This window comes from Lactuca sativa, chromosome 6 (assembly GCF_002870075.4).
Source record: "Lactuca sativa cultivar Salinas chromosome 6, Lsat_Salinas_v11, whole genome shotgun sequence".
Classification (NCBI taxonomy): domain Eukaryota; kingdom Viridiplantae; phylum Streptophyta; class Magnoliopsida; order Asterales; family Asteraceae; genus Lactuca; species Lactuca sativa.
This window is the reverse complement of record NC_056628.2, coordinates 116,304,301-116,324,413: the sequence shown is the minus strand read 5'-3', so window position 1 is coordinate 116,324,413 and position 20,113 is coordinate 116,304,301. Positions and strand designations below refer to the sequence as shown.

At 32.2% G+C, this 20,113-nt stretch overlaps 1 protein-coding gene and 1 non-coding gene across 2 annotated transcripts; both read right to left on the bottom strand.

Annotated features, from left to right (window-relative positions):
• Window positions 1-922: 922 nt before the first annotated feature.
• LOC128126717 (uncharacterized) lies at window positions 923-17,331 on the bottom strand. The gene is made up of 3 exons (XM_052764706.1): window positions 17,256-17,331; window positions 16,888-17,089; window positions 923-3,027 (listed from the first exon to the last, which is right to left on the bottom strand). The coding sequence occupies exon 3, from the start codon at window positions 2,721-2,723 to the stop codon at window positions 1,623-1,625; it is 1,101 nt and encodes a 366-aa protein (XP_052620666.1). The 5' UTR covers window positions 2,724-3,027; window positions 16,888-17,089; window positions 17,256-17,331; the 3' UTR covers window positions 923-1,622.
• LOC111898153 (calcium-dependent mitochondrial ATP-magnesium/phosphate carrier protein 3) lies at window positions 17,003-18,877 on the bottom strand. Its single transcript, XR_008224923.1, has 6 exons — window positions 18,725-18,877; window positions 18,140-18,244; window positions 17,869-17,990; window positions 17,762-17,802; window positions 17,256-17,325; window positions 17,003-17,089 (listed from the first exon to the last, which is right to left on the bottom strand). It is a non-coding gene; the product is annotated as a calcium-dependent mitochondrial ATP-magnesium/phosphate carrier protein 3 (transcript).
• Window positions 18,878-20,113: the final 1,236 nt, after the last annotated feature.

Sequence of the window (20,113 nt, the reverse complement as noted above, 5' to 3'; positions counted from 1 at the left end):
TCTATCCATTAAATTGGAAAGTTCATTTATGAGGCAGTAGGATCCTCTTTATAGACACCTTGGACTATATTTTCTTTTATATTTAATTGATTTATTTTCTTGTCTAATTGAGATGTGGAACACCTAGAAGGGGTTTCTATCTTATATTCTAAAGACGATATATGAGAATATAGTGACCTAGTTGATCTACTTCTTCTTAATAGAGGTATTTCTCCATCATCATTATCGAATTCTATTAGAATTCTTCCTTCCGATGTTTGTATAATTCCTGTGATTTTATTATTTAGTTTTGGTTGAGGAGGAACTGCTCCTTCTAAAACCCAATTTTTTGGAAAATCTATTTCATCCCACTTAATAGCTTTTCTAGTGGTTATCTTAGACATGTCTAAATTACTTTCTATTAAAATAGTTTCATTATTAGGTTTATTAGTTTTTTTACACCTAGGATTCATTGTTTTTAAAGGTCTGTAGTATATTCTATAGCATATACATATTAATTCAGATCCTGGCATATAATTGTATCCATTTGTTTTAACATTTAGAGTTAAAGCATCAAATATATTAACATCAGATAATGATAATTGTAAATTAGGATAAACATTAAAATATATTGGACCATTGGTCAAACTAGACTGTATTATGCCCATAAAAGACTGTTTCTAATTCATATTACGACCATCACGTAACACAGCTAAAAAACTTTTTGGTAAACCTTGTAAAGTTAAAGGTTTAAAAGCAATTTGCACTAATCCTATATGTAAATAATTATGAGTATATTGATATTTATGAATATCTTCATAGGTTAATAATTTAACAATCATATCATCTTGATTCATTGTTAAATTTTCTTCAGTTGTTTTAACTGATTGTATAAAACCTAATTCTTCAAAAGTACCTAGCTCATATAAAACTTTTGGTTGTATTCTAGGAATTGTCTATTTGTTTAGTAAATCTAATTGTTTTGGGATTTCATATTCTTCATTTATTTGATTTTTAACATTATTTCTATTATTCTTTTTGAACATTTGAAAATTCATTTGGAGATTAAGTGTTAAATAATCTTATGAAACACATGGCTCTGATACCATAATTCCATAGAAGGCCCAGGGGTACCATATAGTTATGTCAAAATACGGTCATAGGATTATTTACAATAACAAATAATTTAATTTGAAATGTTAATATATACCAAGTCAATGATAAAACAACCCTAAAAACGCCAAACCCTGGCTAAAGACGGGCAACATCACGACTAATGGTAAGACATTTCAACTTAAATTACCTGTTAATAACCTAGACTTTTGTATTACAAATAACTATATGATACCTAAGGTTTCTACAAAATTAATAAAGCCATAATTTCATGAGATTACTTAACACTTAAAAGGGTTTAGCCTATCATTAGGCTAATTCAAACAATAATAAAGTATAAGTAATGAAAACTATATATAGGCCCGGACTTCAACCAAAGATTAAAAACTATAAAATGTTACAGAATAATAATTGGGTGCACTATCGAGTGCATTGTGACAACTGGTTGATTTGATGCCGAGATGCCTCTATTATTGTTGCTTTATAAAAGCAAATGGCGAACAGGTGTAGAAATTTCCATCATGAACTTATTAAGTTTTTGTCTTTTTCTTTTGTAGCTTTTCCAATATCATATCTTCAATAGTGGCAAAAGCATCTTCGACAGTACATTCGTCCATAATGTCATTATTATCATCAAGTGGCTGAGATTCTCCTGCAAGACAGTTGTCATCATTGCCTGTAGATAACATGGAGCTATCTGACGATTGTTTATTGATGTTCTGAAGCAGGTCTTCTTTCATTTGACGGAAATAGGTCTTGATAATTTCATCTTTTGATGGAGAGGAATTTCCTTGTGCTTTGATGGAGTTCAATACCTTCTCATAAGGATTAAAACTGTTGGATTGTTCCTTATGGGATAAAAATTCTTTTTGTGATTTATATTTCAAAATTGCTTGATTGATATTATCAATCGTTTGTTTAGAATTTATCTCATTTGAAGTCAGATCTTTTTGTAACATCTTTGCCCAAAATTTTGTAAGATATGACTTTTGTAAAGATGGGAACGTATTAGGACTATAATCGACTTCTGGGATCCATTTCCAAATCCAAGGAATTGAGAATTCTATGAAAAAATCTAGAGTATGTATTACTTCTCTTCCCCCATTGGAATGTTCAAGAGCCTCCTTGTATTTCGGAGCTACATGTAGCCATTCAACATATAAAGATTTGAATGGTTCAGGTAGAATTTGAATACTTGGACCATATGATATCCACCATTGTGTAAACCAATTTGGCAACTTTTGTTTATAAACTTGGTCACAAATTTTGAAAAACCAGGAATGTTTCCTTTTTGGATTTTCATAAAGAAAAGCTTTATATAAGTTGTCGATATAATCCCAGAAATTGTATTTTATTGAGATCTTTTGTTCAGGGTGGAGAAATTCTCTTTCCCTGAGGGTGCTTAAACCCCATTCCTCTGCAGATATAATCCGTTTGAATATTACTTTGCTGAAGTTATAAACTTTCTTGTCTGCTGAAGAGGAGAAATGTGAGATTTCACATGTACCTGTAGAACTTAGAATATTTTCATAATAATTTCTTGATTTGTAAGAACATGTTGCGTATGACGCGGTATCCAAATATCTGGAAAATAAATTACATGGATCATCATTATCCTCAAAATATAACATGATATCCTTTTCTTCCAAAAGAATTATTAAATCTTTATGGGGAGTCAAAATGTATTCTGAGGAATCATCAATATCTTCCTCCGAAACTATTTTTGAAAAAGGATTATTATCCTTTTGTTGTTTCGAGAATTGTTGGAAAGCCGAGTATAATGGATCCCCAGGTTTGGGTATATTAGATGATGATGGTTGGGAGGCAATATTTTATGCTATTAGCAAATATTTCCCATGTTGTATAAGAGGATATGATCCTCTTCCTCTGCCACCTCTATTAGGGGAGCCACCTCTTCCCCTATTGGAGATCATCCTGCAAAAATTTAATTCAAAAGTAATATAAGTTTATTCTCTAGAAACCTAAGATGAGCTCTTAGGCCTATTAGTCTGAATCGTAATAAATGAATTCGTCTAGTATGGCGAATTCGGTCAAGGATATTTGTGTCTGTTGTTGGCATATTATCCAATAAGTTGGTTATTTCAACTTTAGTTTCTTTAATCGAGTTTCTTGTATTAAAAATATCATTAGATAAATTGTTTCAAATGCTCATTACTCATCTAAGAATTCTCTAGTTAGAAAATCAGGAAGACTATTATCTTCACCTTTTCTATATATTATCGTAAAATTAAATGGTGCTAAATGAGCTCGCCATCTCGCTAACATTTGTTTAGATAAATCATGTTTAAAATCATTATTAAACATAAATTTTGCTGATTGACAATCAATAATTATAGTAAATTGTTGATTGTAAAGATCATCTTGAAATTTTAAAACACATTTTACTATTGCCAGAATTTCTTTGGCAGTAGTAGCATAATTCTTTTGAGAATCAGACCATTTTCCTGAATGAAATCTAACTAAATATACTTGTTTATTATTTGGATCAATTTGTTTTAAGACCCCTCCATAACCTATATCTGAGGCATCAGTTTCAATAATTTTCCCCCAATTTGGATTTGCCAAAGACAAACAAGGTAACGATTTTACCTTCTCTTTTATTCTTTGGACCGCTTGAGTATGAAGATCGGTCCATGGAACAGGTTTCTTTTTTAGTCTATCATATAAGATAGCTGTATCTTTAACTAAATCTTTGTAAAAAGAAGATATATAATTTAAACTTCCTAAAAATCTTTGTAATTGAGTTTTGTCAATAATTTTGTCACGGAATTTAGAAGCAAACTTTATACTTCTATTTATTGGAATTATCTTTCCTTTCTCTATATTATGGCCAAGAAATTTAATTTTGGATTGAAATAAAACCATTTTGGGTTGGGATATAACTAAACCATTTTTTTCTATAATTTGTTGAAAAAGATTTAAATGTATGAAATGATCTTCGATGTTTTTAGAAAAAACTAATATATCATCGATGTAAACTATCATGCAATTACTATGAGGATAAAAAGTATCATTCATAATATTCTGAAATTCAGAAGGTGCGTTTTTTTAAACCAAATGGCATAACGTTCCATTCATATTGACCAAAAGGAACATTAAAAGCAGTCTTATATCGATCCTTTTCATCAATTTGAATTTGCCAATATCCTGATTTTAAATCGAATTTAGAAAATATGATTGCAGTATTTAATCTATCTATTAAATCTTTTTTATTTGGGATCGGATACCAAATCCACTTTAAAACTTTATTTAAATGCTTATAATTTATTACTAGAACCTTGCTTAACGGTATGAAATGTAAAACTTTAACCTCATTTAGATAGTACAAAGATACTTTCATGAGTAGAGTATTAGAATTAGATGATTGTAATTCAAATTATTTAGATAGTACAAAGATTGTAATTCAAATCATTGATCAAATAATGAATAATCAAAGAAATATTCAGGTTAACAAACCAATTTATTCTATGAAAGAAATAGATCAAAGATTAAAAATGAAAAATAATATTTCATTAAGCACTACAATCATGGATTACACACAAGAAATCAATAATTTCAAAAATGAAATTATTTTTCTAAAAAACAATCATAATAAGTTAGAAAATAGAATTATTACTCTTGAAAAAGAATCCAATAATGATAAAACATCAACTTCAAATAATGAGTCTAATGAATTTTTAAATGCCATGGAATTAGTCACATCCCAAAAATGGTACGTCAAAATAAAATTAATAATTGGAGAATATTATAAAAAAGAATTTATTGCTCTTATTGACAGTGGAGCAGATATAAACTGTATACAAAAAGGTTTAATACCTATCAAATATTTTAAAAAATCCACCCATGTGATTCACACCGTTAGTGGAGAAAAATTGAATATCAATTATAAATTATCTAATGCAAAGATTTGTAATAATAGAGTTTGTATTCCACTAAACTTTACAATAATTAAGAATATGTCCCACAATGAAATTATTTTAGGCACTCCATTCTTACAAAAAATATTGTCATTTGGAGTTAATGAAAAGGGAATCTTAGGCAATTTTCAAAATTATGAAGTATTTTTTGAATTTATTACAAAACCTTTTACTCGTTGGATAGATCTTATAGACTTGAAAACGAAACAAATAAACTTTTTAAAAGAAGAAATTTTAATAATAAACATAGTCGAAAAATTACAAAATCCAAAGTTACAAGAAAAAATTAATAATCTCATAAATAAGTTTATCTTAAAAATATGTTTCGATCATCCTAATGCTTTTTGGGAAAGAAAGAAACATATAATTCCTCTTCCAATGAAGATAATTTTGATGAAAGAAATATTCCAACCAAGGCTCGTCCTTGTCAAATGAATCATCGCTATTTCGACCTTTGTAAAAGAGAAATATCCTCTTTACTAAGTAAAAATTTAATTAGACCTTCTAAATCAGCTTGGTCATGCACTGCTTTTTATGTCAATAAACATTCAGAACAAGAAAGAGGAATTCCAGACTAATAATAAATTATAAGCCTTTAAATAAAGTTTTAAAGTGGATTAGGTATCCGATCCCAAATAAAAAAGATTTAATAGATAGATTAAATACTGCAATCATATTTTCTAAATTCGATTTAAAATCAGGATATTGGCAAATTCAAATTGATGAAAAGGATCAATATAAGACTGCTTTTAATGTTCCTTTTGGTCAATATGAATGGAATGTATTGGGATTAAAACCCTAATTGAGATTTGATGAACAAGATGCGGAAAATAAGAACAAACACAAATATGAAGATTATGTCGAATGATCACTCGATTTATTGAAAACATGAGGAATGAATTACACTTTAAGCATAGACTAAATAATCTAACACTACATAAGAAACCTCACACCGTGGCGGCTACATTTTGCCTCACTCTTGACCCTAATAATAAATAATACATGACTATTTATGGGGAAAATACAAGTCTTGGGCTTTTAACCTACACTTCATCAAGGGGCCCATTGTTATCATCTATGGAGTGCTTTGAAACCCTACAATCTCCCCCTCAAAGTATGGAATGGATGACAATGCTTTAACTTGCAAAACAATCATCTAGCAAATAAAAAGATCTTGCAACGAGGAATAGATGAAGCAATCCACCAATCTTGATTCTTCAATAGTCTTCAAACACGGGCTCTACGATATATAAATCAAGCACTGAAGTAATGTTTTTAAACTTCATTTTCGAATGTAATCCCAAAAAATCTTCATGAAAACCAAACCCACCAAAAAAACCCATTTCAAAACAAAGAAACCGAATCACTTCTTATCTTTGAAGAGCTCCCCCTCCAAGTCACAATGATCTTCAAATAAGCTAATGATATAAGCCATCAAAAAAATATCATGTAACAACCCAAACTTTAAGATTCGTAATGCCGCTTGATCGAGAAAATACTAGAAGTCAGAGATATAACAAGTCCTTAGCAAAGCTCGATAAAGAACTTCCGCTGTAAAGGATACTTCTCTGTAAAAGTTTTAGCAGAGCTCGATGAAGAACTTCCACTGTAAAAGCTACCTTCATAATTCTACCACAAGCTTTATAAAAAAATCTTCAAATCTGAAAAATTACAAATCCAATTTCGAATGGTCATACCAAATTCTCTCCCGATTTATAATCGAAAACATGATTATAAAGCCTTCTTATGGTCATGAGAATGATCTTGAATGGATAAAAATTATTGTGCTCCCCCGCGACAAAATGATATATACAATGAAGTATAAAATCCGAAAAAGTCATGAAAATTTGTCATTATCACGAAAAACGACTTTCCAAACCGCCAAGACTTGATGGAATCCTTAATTTTCTATTCACGAAAAAAAATATGTGTGTTAAAAAATCCAAAAGTGTTCACCAGCCCTCAAATTTGCAAACTTTTCGTAAGATGGGCTGAAACTGTCACATTGCTGAACGAATAAAACTGCATCACATTTCCCTTCATTTATAACAGTTTCTGAATATGATCCAAAACTGCCAAGTCATGAAATATACAGGGACCATAACTATTAAATCACTGAAGTTTCAGGGACCAAAATTGTAACTTGAGTCATCTTCCCCGTTAAATCAGTGTATTGAAAGAATACAGCGACAACATTCACGCGATTAAATTCCGAATCCAAGAAATCGACATCCACGAATTACACTTTAGTTCCGAGCACAAAAATGCGAATCAAAGCCAATCCCCAAATCCAAAGGTTCCAGACTCCGAATCAATCGGTTCCGAGCATCGCAATTCCGAACGGTGCGTGATTCCGAACACAATCCAATTCTTCCGATTCCGAGTCCATTCGCTCCTATTTTGACTATAATCTTTGACAGCCAATTGCGAACGGGTACACAACCATATTCTGAATTCTGAATTCATTTGTTCCGATTCCGATTGTGAATTCAATTTCATTCGTTCCAATGTCATAAGCCCCGATTGCAAGACTTGTGAATTCCAAACAACAATTTTTTTTTTTGACATTTAAGCATTGACCACCAAGAACAACTTCTTCCAATCGATTCCAGATCAAGAAAAGTCAATATTGATTCCCGAAACAAAACTTATCACAACCATGTCAAACGATCGACCAAAATCGATGTTGAACAAATCAAACAATTTGGATTCGATTATCAAACTTGAACAAGACTTGATTTCGATTATTGAAAATAACAATTTTGTGATTTAAGGAATGGATTCAATAAACAGAAGATGCGATAAGAACGTGAGAGCGGAAAACAGAAACAATCCCCAAAACTTTTGCCATTTAGGTCAACGAAAAAATGTGCTCGAGACGTATCACAACAAGAAAAAAAAACATTTAAGATCACGACCCAATTTGAACTAGATGTACAGCAATGAACTGGATTTATGGGCCAAAAGGAACGAAATTTATCCACGAAGCTAACAATTGAATTTGAATGACAATACAGTGAAGGAACGAATTAATGGCAATGAAACAGATCCATCGACAATACTTTGAATTTGGATAAAACTAGTGATTAGATCCAATCAAAAAACACAGAAAAACAAATTGGATAGAAACTATACCAGATGAACAGTAATAGAATACATGAGTCTCCATGAACACTGCATGAACAGTTGCTTGAACAAGAATCTTGATTCCAAAACGTCAAAACACCAATAATCTTCAATCACTTGTGCAGAAAATCATCAAACCAAGAACCGATACTTCAAAAATCAATAGATCTTCAAAGACCCGCTCTGATACCACTTGTTGGGATTAAAACCCTAATTGAGATTTGATGAACAAGATGCGGAAAATAAGAACAAACACAAATATGAAGATTATGTCGAATGATCACTCGATTTATTGAAAACATGAGGAATGAATTACACTTTAAGCATAGACTAAAGAATCTAACACTACATAAGAAACCTCACACCGTGGCGGCTACATTTTGCCTCACTCTTAACCCTAATAATAAATAATACATGACTATTTATAGGGAAAAGACAAGTCTTGAGCTTTTAACCTACACTTCATCAAGGGGCTCATTGTCATCATCCATGGAGTGCTTTGAAACCCTACAGAATGTTATGTCATTTGGTTTAAAAAATGCACCTTCTGAATTTCAGAATATTATGAATGATATTTTTTATCCTCATAGTAATTGCATGATAGTTTACATCGATGATATATTAGTTTTTTCTAAAAACATCGAAGATCATTTCATACATTTAAATCTTTTTCAACAAATTATAGAAAAAAATGGTTTAGTTATATCCCAACCCAAAATGGTTTTATTTCAATCCAAAATTAGATTTCTTGGCCATAATATAGAGAAAGGAAAGATAATTCCAATAAATAGAAGTATAAAGTTTGCTTCTAAATTCCCTGACAAAATTATTGACAAAACTCAATTACAAAGATTTTTAGGAAGTTTAAACAAAGATTTAGTTAAAGATACAGCTATCTTATATGATAGACTAAAAAAGAAACCTGTTCCATGGACCGATCTTCATACTCAAGCGGTTCAAAGAATAAAAGAGAAGGTAAAATCGTTACCTTGTTTATCTTTGGCAAATGTAAATTGGGGGAAAATTATTGAAACTGATGCCTCAGATATAGGTTATGGAGGGGTCTTAAAACAAATTGATCCAAATAATAAACAAGTATATTTAGTTAGATTTCATTCAGGAAAATGGTCTGATTCTCAAAAGAATTATGTTACTACTGCTAAAGAAATTCTGGCAATAGTAAAATGTGTTTTAAAATTTCAAGATGATCTTTACAATCAACAATTTACTATAATTACTGATTGTCAATCAGCAAAATTTATGTTTAATAAAGATTTTAAACATGATGTATCTAAACAAATGTTTGCGAGATGGCAAGCTCATTTAGCACCATTTGATTTTACGATAATATATAGAAAATGTGAAGATAATAGTCTTCCTGATTTTCTAACTAGAGAATTCTTAAATGAGTAATGAGCATTTGAAACAATTATCTAATGATATTTTTAATACAAGAAACTCGATTAAAGAAACTAAAGTTGAAATAACCAACTTATTGCATAATATGCCAACAATAGACACAAATATCCTTGACCGAATTCGCCATACTAGACGAATTCATTTATTACGATTCAGACTAATAGGCCTAAGAGCTCATCTTAGGTTTCTAGAGAATAAACTTATATTACTTTTGAATTAAATTTTTGCAGGATGATCTCCAATAGGGGAAGAGGTGGCTACCCTAATAGAGGTGGCAGAGGAAGAGGATCATATCCTCTTATACAACATGCGAAATAATTGCTAATAGCAGAAAATATTGCCTCCCAACCATCATCATCTAATATACCCAAACCTGGGGATCCATTATACTCGGCTTTCCAACAATTTTTGAAACAACAAAAGGATAACAATCCTTCTTTTTCAAAAATAGTTTCGGAGGAAGATAATGATAATTCCTCAGAATACATTTTGACTCCCCATAAAGATTTAATAATTCTTTTGGAAGAAAAGGATATCATGTTATATTTTGAGGATAATGATGATCCATGGAATTTATTTTCCAGACATTTGGAGACTGCGTCATATGCAGGATATTCTTACAAATCAAGAAATTATTATGAAAATATTCTAATTTCTATAGGTACATGTGAAATCTCACATTTCTCCTCTTCAGCAGACAAGAAAGTTTATAACTTCAGCAAAGTAATATTCAAACGGATTATATCTGCAGAGGAATAGGGTTTAAGCACCCTCGGGGAAAGAGAATTTCTCCACCCTGAACAAAAGATCTCAATAAAATACAATTTCTGGGATTATATCGACAGCTTTTATAAAGTTTTTCTTTATGAAAATCCAAAAGGGAAACATTTCTGGTTTTTCAAAATTTGTGACCAAGTTTATAAACAAAAGTTGTCAAATTGGTTTACACAATGGTGGACATCATATGGTCCAAGTATTCAAATTCTACCTGAACCATTCAAATCTTTATATACTGAATGGCTACATGTAGCTCTTAAATACAAGGAGCCTCTTGAACATTCCAATGGAGGAAAAGAAGTAATGCCTACTCTACATTTTTTCATAGAATTCTCAATTCCTTGGATTTGGAAATGGATCCCAGAAGTCGATTATAGTCCTAATAAGTTCCCATCTTTACAAAGGTCATATCTTACAAAATTTTGGGCAAAGATGTTACAAAAAGATCCGACCTCAAATGAGATAAATTCTAAACAAACGATTGATAATATCAATCAAGCAATTTCGAAATATAAGTCACAAAAAGAATTTTATCCCATAAGGAACAATCCAACAATTTTAATCCTTATGAGAAGGTATTGAACTCCATCAAAGCAAAAGGAAATTCCTCTCCATCAAAAGATGAAATTATCAAGACCTATTTCCGTCAAATGAAAGAAGACCTGCTTCAGAACACCAATAAACAATCGTCAGATAGCTCCATATTATCTACAGGCAATGATGACAACTGTCTTGCAAGAGAATCTCAGCCACTTGATGATAATAATGCCATTATGGACGAATTTACTGTCGAAGATGCTTTTGCCACTATTGAAAATATGATATTGGAAAAGCTACAAAAGAAAAAGACAAAAACTTAATAAGTTCATGATGGAAATTTCTACACCTGTTTGCCATTTGCTTTTATAAAGCAATAATAATAAAGGCATCTCGGCATCAAATCAACCAGTTGTCACAATGCAATCGATAGTGCACCCAATTATTATTCTATAACATTTTATAGTTTTTAATCTTTGTTTGAAGTCCGGGCCTATATATAGGCTCTTATGTTTACATATTAGGGATCTTCGAAGAGTTCTTCCTATTCTCCCTAACCTTTTCTTATTCTCTCTCTTGTAAAATATTCTGAAGCAATAAAATAAGTTTTAAAGTATTATTGGTGCATCCTTGTTTCGTTGATTGTGTTTCCCTTCACTCTTGTAAGTTTTCATTACTTATATTTTATTATTGTTTGAATTAGCCTAATGATAGGCTAAACCCTTTTAAGTGTTAATTAATCTCATGAAATTATGGCTTTATTAATTTTGTAGAAACCTTAGGTATCATATAGTTATTTGAATACAAAAGTCTAGGTTATTAACAGGTAATTTAAGTTGAAATGTCTTACCATTAGTCGTGATGTTGCCCGTCTTTAGCCAGGGTTTGGCGTTTTTAGGGTTGTTTTATCATTGACTTGGTATATATTAACATTTCAAATTAAATTATTTGTTATTGTAAATAATCCTATGACCGTATTTTGGCATAACTATATGGTACCCCTGGGCCTTCTATGGAATTATGGTATATATGTCATGTAAATTTCCAAATATCAATTAATAGTATATATGACAAATTTGGACACTTATTATGTATATATCCCCAATTCTTTATATATATATATATATATATATATATATATATATATATATATATATATATATATATATATATATATATATATATATATATATATATATATATGAGTGAATTGGTTGAGAACTCATATTTTCTCGAGACCCGAGAACTAAAAGTGGAACGTTGGATCAAAAAGAATTCATTAAGGATATGATCGTCATCTTACCAAATCTCATTTAATATTTAATTTTTTTTGTGTTATTTAATATATTAATATAAATGTCTAAAAATTTAAATCATAAATCAAATTTTCAGATTTTTTTAAATATAGTAATTTTGGTTTTTTTTAAATGGAGATATTTTTAATTTTTTTTATAGAAAACATGAATTTTTGAAAAAAAATATTTTTATAAAAAAACTATAATTTTTGAAAAAACTGCATTTTTTTTGTTTTTCTAAAGAAAACTTCATTTTTTCCAAAAAAAAATATTGCATTTAAAAAAAAAGTAAATTTTTAGGTGTATATATGCATATTTTTTTTTCAAATGCATATATGTATATTTCTTATACTAAAATATTAGTAAGTAAATCAAAAAAAAAAAACTCATTTTTATTAATTAATCTATAAACATAATAGTACAAGTATTTTATTCGATACAAAATAAAATATAAAAAATAAAAAATGCTACAAATTTAAAAACGTTTTCATGTCTTCATGTCAATATTTCCTTATTTTATTCAATTTATCATTTTTCACCTCTTCAATATTCACCACAATTTCTTCCAAATCTACAAAAAATTAAACAAAAAAATGATTGTTGCAAAAACACTCACAAAAATACATATGTGATTTTCATGTGATTAACATATTAATCACATGTGATTCACATATAAATCACATGTGTGACAACCCAAAGTTATTCCGTTACATTACCCCGTTACCGTTAACGGAATATTCCATTTTATAAAAGTTTCGTTAATTAGAGGTCGCAAAATAAATAAATGTTTTATTTATTTATATTTTTGTGTCGTTATAGTCGTAATAAAGTAAATAAAAACACTTAAGTTGCATTTCCATTTAATTGGAAAAAGTTAGTTTTTATTATTACGACCACTAAACCGGGTGCGACCAAAAACCCCGTATAACGACAACATTGGGTAGATTCCCACCGAGCTCCAACTCCAACCCATATATAAGGGGGAATGGACTTCATTCCACCCCTTTACTCTCTCTCTCTCTCTCTCTCTCTCTCTCTCTCTAAACTCTCTCATACAAGCCCGATTTCACCTCAAATCCGCAACCAAACGCCTCCCAATCGTAAGTCCCCTTACCCTAGTTTGTTCTAAACATTATGGATTGTGGTTTAACCCCAAAAATCGACCTTAGAAGTTGTTGAGTTTACGGCCTAAGAGCCTCCTTAGGCCGTAAACCCCTTAAATGAGGCCAAAATGACCCAAATTTGTCCCTTTGAGCCTAGGAACCAATTAAGGATTTAGCCTATGAGTGTTTGAAGCATAAAACAATCAGTTTTATGGCATAAAAGAGAGTTTACGGCCCAAGCACATGCTTAGGCCGTAAACACCTCAAACCCTTGCAAAAATGCCCCAAAAACATTCCCAAACCACCCTTAGGCTTAATACATAAATTAGAGGCTTGCTATTTCGGGTTTAGAACATTTGAACACAAAGAATTGAGGGGTAAATTGGAGTTTACGACCCAAGCACATGCTTAGGCCGTAAACACCCCCAAACCTCACCAAATGATGATCTTAATCCCCCCAAGTGGCCTCATACTTCATTATAAATCACTAGAATTGAACCAAGGGCCTTAAACTTCAATAAAACCAAAGGGATAGGAGTTCACGGCCGTGAACTCCCATAGTGGTGGTTCATGGGCCGTAAACTCCCATTTAATGCCCAAATGGTGCCCAAACTCCTTCATTCAACTTGGAAAAATACATAAGATTTATTCTCTACCACTTAAGCCCTTAAAACACCAAAGGAATGAGAGTATAGGAGCTTACGGCTGTAAGCTCCCTTGCTTAGGGCTGTAAACTCCTCAAAGGGTCCATTTGATGCCATAAACCCATTCACACCTTTTATAATTGGGCCTAGCAAAATTTCACGATTGATATGAGACCTTTTAGCACCCTAGAACACCCTCACCATGAGTTTACAGCCGTAAACTCATGGGGAGTGTCCCAGGGTCGTGAACTCTATGTATAGAGTTTACTCTTGAAGAGTAAACTTCATTCCTAAGTCATTCAAGCCCTTAATTGTTACCCGGGACACCCCTAACGCTTTATTAAAAGTGTTTTCGCACTTAGGAAACGTATACTTGTTTAATTGGTATTAAATGTACTAATTGTATGTGAACATATGCTATCATATGTTAAATAGGTCACTAAGTGTGTCCAAATCTTCACTTGACACCGAGCACCCAACCGGCACCTTCGTCAGATCCACTTACATCAGGTGAGTTCATACCCCTGAATGAACCTTTTAAATGTTTTTACATGTTTTATGGGGGGATGGGGGGGGGGGGGGGGGGGGAATACAAGTTATACATGTCAGTTATCATATCAATCACATGTTATTGATAACCCGCATGCACAAGGATTTACCACACTGTAAACTGTTTTACCAAGTAGGATACTATAAAAGGTTTTTCCAAAAGGTTTTCACTTGTTCAAAACTCTTACTTATATTGTTTTATCAAAGTTCATTTTAAACTGGTTTATGAAAAATTTCCAAAGGATTTCTAAAGGTTTTCAAACTTATTTTACAAAAGTATACCCTGTTGTGATTTTCTCAAGAATAAAGGTTTTTCTTCCATGTTTTGATACTCCCTCTTAGTTTAAACTCCTACTTGTTAACGCTTTCACTTCGTGATGCGTTTATACCTGTTATCGCCTCTATTTCGCTTATACTTGTAGTCGCTTATGCCTGTTAAACGCTCTTACTTCACGTGTTGTCACTTTTACTTCGTTATTCCACACTGTACGTTTATACATCACGATTCGGTTATTACGCACTGTACGCTTATACTTCACGATTCGGTTATTCCACACGATTCGGTTATACATCACGATTTGGTTATACTTCACGATATGATTCCACTTGTTACACACTCAAGCGTAGTTAGATGTATGTATGTGCTTGTTTAGATGCATATAAGTAATGATTGAAAGACTTAGGAAGGCTTGTTCGCCCTATTTCCTTTTCTTCGTTGAGATGTGGTCTGGTGGGATCGAATGTCCATCCGAAGGTCGTTTGATTCATTAGTTATATATTATGTACACAAGCATAGACATATAGGGTTACTTTAGTCAGTTCAGTTATGAGTCTCTACCTCTAGTTCAACACTGTATTAGAAACACACTACCCACTATTTGGGATGCATCTTCGGGACACGGCCTTCTCCGTCGTCTAGTTGGTAACCAGAGTCTCCTGTAGGGAGAGCGAACATTGTGTGTATAGATCTATACGGGATTGACACCCCCGCACCCTAATTGCTAGCTACAGTCCACGGCCTACCAAGCCAAGGGGTGACAAATGTCATATTCTCTAGACGCTTATAGGGCGTCAGGTACTCTAGTGTTGGTTAGTATGGTTACGAGTATCCCAGGTTACCTTATAATTCATGGCCTTAAGGTAATGGTTTGTCACCAGCAATTTACACCGTATGCTGGAACCCACTCTCGGAGTCACACTGTTTTTAGACCTTGCTAGCTGTATTTTTCATTTGATATTGTTTGGGGTCTGTATTCACTATTTGTAGACCTTACTAGCTGTATCTTTCATTTGGTACTATCTGGGGTCTATGTCTCTCTTAGTTAGACTGAGTCAGGCGTGTCGTTTGTTCAATACTCTCCTGGAGTCTATGATTCCTTTTGCCTTAGTCAGCAGTCCTCACTGCTGAGACATATGTTATTTTCCCTAATTCCTCTTGCTTTTTTTAATAATCAAATTCTGTATTTTGATAATGATAGCGATTAAGGGAAAAACTACTTTTTACCACATAACACCGTCCAGTCTTGATAGAAGACTGTTTTTATTAAAAAAAATATAGGATTTTATGGAAAAGACACTAATGTAATAGATACACTGAAACTACCATTTTTATTAAAGTTATTTGGATAAAATGTCACTAAATGCTTATGAACTCACCAGCATTTGTAAAAATGCTGATACTCGCTTTTCAAATAACTTGTATTCTTAAGTCAGCATTAGACAGGTACATCCCCGGAGCTGTTGATCAAGATAGCTTAGTACCATGATGTACTTATATTATTGCTTGTATTACTATGATGTATTGAAATGTAAACCATATAAAACTATTACTATTAAGGCAATGGTTATTGTACTTTGCTTACTATAATGCATGTGTTGTGATACTTGACATGACGTCATCCACCCCAGAACGTTTCCACCGTTCCGGTTTTGGGGTGTGACAACATGCGATTCACATGTGAATCACATATGATTTACATATGGATCGCATGTGATTTACATGTGATTCATATGTGATTTACGTGTGAATCACATGTGAATTACCTGTGATTTACATGTGATTCACGTGTAAATGTGATTTACATGTGAATCATATGTGACCAACTTGTGATTTACATATGAATCATAGGTTATTCATATGTGAATTACATGTGAATCACGTGTAATTGTAATTTACATGTGATTCATATGTGCTTTACATGTGAATCACGTGTACTTATGATTTAGGTGTGAATCATATGTGAATTACATGTGATTTATGTATGAATCACATATGATTCATATGTGAATTACATGTGATTTACATGTGAATCACATGTAATTCATATGTGATTTATTTTATTCGCTATGATAACTCCATTAAGTCAAAAAGAAAGAGAATGGAATCAATCCAAATCATAATTTATACCTGGATCTTTTCAGCCACATCTAAAATTGAAAGACAATGGCTACCCTCGAGTGAAAGAACATGAAAAACTGCGTATTTAATAGTGCCAAGTGTCAACCTATGCCTAGACCTTCTATTAGAGAAACCCTTCTCTTATGGCCAACGCTTTTTCAGCTGCCACACCACTTCGTAAATTTGAAATTATATTTCCACCATCAACACCCTGCACTTGCAAATACCCATTTATCAAGTTATGATTTTGATTTTGATTTCATTATAGAAATGTTTCTTGATAAAACTAGATTTCAAAAAGATAACAATTTAGGAATTAGGGCATAAAAAAGATAGTTCCAAGCTAAAAATAGTGTTATAATTTATCAAAATCCCACCTGTGCTGAAAGGCGTGTTCTTACAAGATCCAAAGGGTATGTGACAGAAGCAGCTAAGCTAAACCACCACCTGCAAGGCATATACACAAGTCTGCACTTATATTTGTCCCAGTGCTCTTTACATAGACAAACATGGTATACAATCGCCACAAACATATAAACTTCTGAAATGGTAATTAGTAATGTGTGTATTTGGCTATTTAAAAATGAAAAAGAGAAACTCAATACACAAAACAAAAGTCACCAAAAATTGAGCAATCAATGCATGAGAATGATCCCATAGACATTCTCAAAATCTGAATTCATTCAAATTGTTAATAAAAGTTTCCTTTATAACAGATGCTCTATTTCTTTGTTTTCTTTTTACATAAATTGCAAAGTTTGATAGGGTCCCCCAAATAGCTAATGAAGCCTTATATTTTGAACATCTCTTGCTATCAAATTTCAATTGAAAGGCTTTGAATATAATCATCTAAAAACAAACTAATTGCACCAACTTACCATTTATCCAAAAGATTCAGGATGCCAGACTCTCCAACTCTGCAGGCTGCAGCAGATAATAATCTGTTAAAAAGTTTGGACTCGCTCTATTGAAAGATTCCACAATAAAAACCTTTTTCTATGTAAAAAGCTCTTTAAATTTGACCATGCCTTTGCTTCATTGACTATACATGTTGCTTCAAGCCATATATTGGCTTTTCTTAATGTAGAAGCATCAGAATGCATACCTTGCACCTGTAGAATCAAGAAATTACTGCTTGAGATACATGAGCTCTGATTAATTTTTGATTTCCAATATATTTCCCAAATCAATCAACAGCAAGTCTTAGGTCACTGATTAAAGTGTATGAAATATACAAATTAAGAAGGATATAAAAGAAAACCTGAAAAAGTATAGTGAGGCGAGCTAGAGGTGCAGTGCAGGTCTTGCTAACGGCTCCAACAACACCACCGGCTATGAGCTGAGACACCGTCCCTACATGAGATTGCTGCTATTACACCGGCCTCTGGTGATGCGTTACCAATTTACGAGCGGGTCCACCGCCTTCCACCACCCCCACCGTCGCTTCCATTTTCATATTTAATTTGAGAGTTCATCCCAAAAGTATACATAAAATCTCTAGTGTACGAATCGAAGAAAAACCGAAAAAGTTCAAGCTAATTTCGGATAAAACATGCGCTTACTTGAGATTTGTCTGTAAAATTACAAAACCCTAGCAGATGACGATCTTGCTTCTCCGATGAATCACTAAGCTTGGGTTTGAAAAGCTTGGAGATAACAAGATACAAATCGCAAGGTCTGGAATTATGGAAGGATTGATTTAGGGCTTCGCGTATCGCAATCAAAAGTAAACACGAACGACGACGATTGAGGGAGAAGGGGGACAATCAATGAGAGATTAAGGATTCGACTTCACTGTAAAAGTAATGTTCGGGTAATCTCTGTCGATTTTGGGCATCTAACTCACTGGAAACACATATTTTGTTAAACCAGATGTAGTCAACGACATGGAGATAATCGAATATGAATGGCCGGAGGTGAGACGGCCGGAGGCGGAATGAAAGAGTGTGTGTATGTGAGAGAGATACAGGGAAAGAGTATAAGCATATTGTTTAACCATCATTCAATCTGATTCAATGAAGTAAATTGTTTTATCCCAAAAATGTTCTCTGGTCCATTTTATTAAGGGTAGTTACCCTGCCTTATTTATTTCTAAGGGATAATGACTTAAAAGGTTAACCATCGATTTTTTTCCATATTTAGTCACTAAATTTTTTTTTGTTATCTATTTGCCATTGAACTATTGAAACTGTTCATATTTTACCGTTATGACCGACTGTTACCGGTCATAAGGGTAAAATGTGAACAGTTTCAATAGTTTAGTGGCAAATAGATAACGAAAAAAAGTTTAGTGACTAAATATGAACAAAATCAAAAGTTCGTTTCCCTCTAAAAAGTTCAATGACTAAATGTGAACAAACTTCCTCTTGTATTATGTTTTAGCAAAATTATTTATTTTTGTTAAATTGTAGCAACATTTGTTAATGAAGAAATCTATGAAATAAAAAAAAAACAAAATCCTGAAAATATATTTAAAAAAAAAAACAAAAAACCGAAACCGAAATAAAAAATCAATGGTTTGAAATTTTTCAAAATGAAAAATCAAAATTTCCAATCTGATTTTGGTTTTACAAAAAAAATAAACCATTCTCACTGATGTGAATTGTGACCATTGGTTTGGCATGTGGAATTTGTGACATCCCATGAATACGTAGTTACAACATCGTTTGAACTCGTAATTCATAGTAAGGGGTTAGAGTATCATCGCATGAATACGTAGTTACAATATCGCCTGAACTCGTAATTCATCACCTACAGGTGATGGGCCTGCTGGTGTTTCCACTGGGTTGTCTAGAATAGTCCGTGGTCGCCATCTATACTCTGGTAGATGACTACATCGCCACATTGTCGGTTAAGGTTATGGTATCTCCTTTCATCCTACATCACCTATTCATCATCATCTATTTACCTAATTATCATCACCTTTCTATCATTACCTATCTCTCATCATTTTATTTCATCACACACCAACTATTTCATCTACACATGTTTCATCAGTAACATACTTGTAGATATAAAATAAATATACCGTTTAAATCTTTTAAAACATGTATAAAATCGTTCATCCATCATAGGCAACAAGTATTCAAATAATATGCACACATAGCACGTAATTTATATAAAATACTTCATATCTATGTGTAAGATGAAAGTAACTATATATACCATAAAAATCCCATAAATGCTTCCTAACTTCAAACCCCAAGGTTTACTCTACTAAAGCTTCATATTCTCG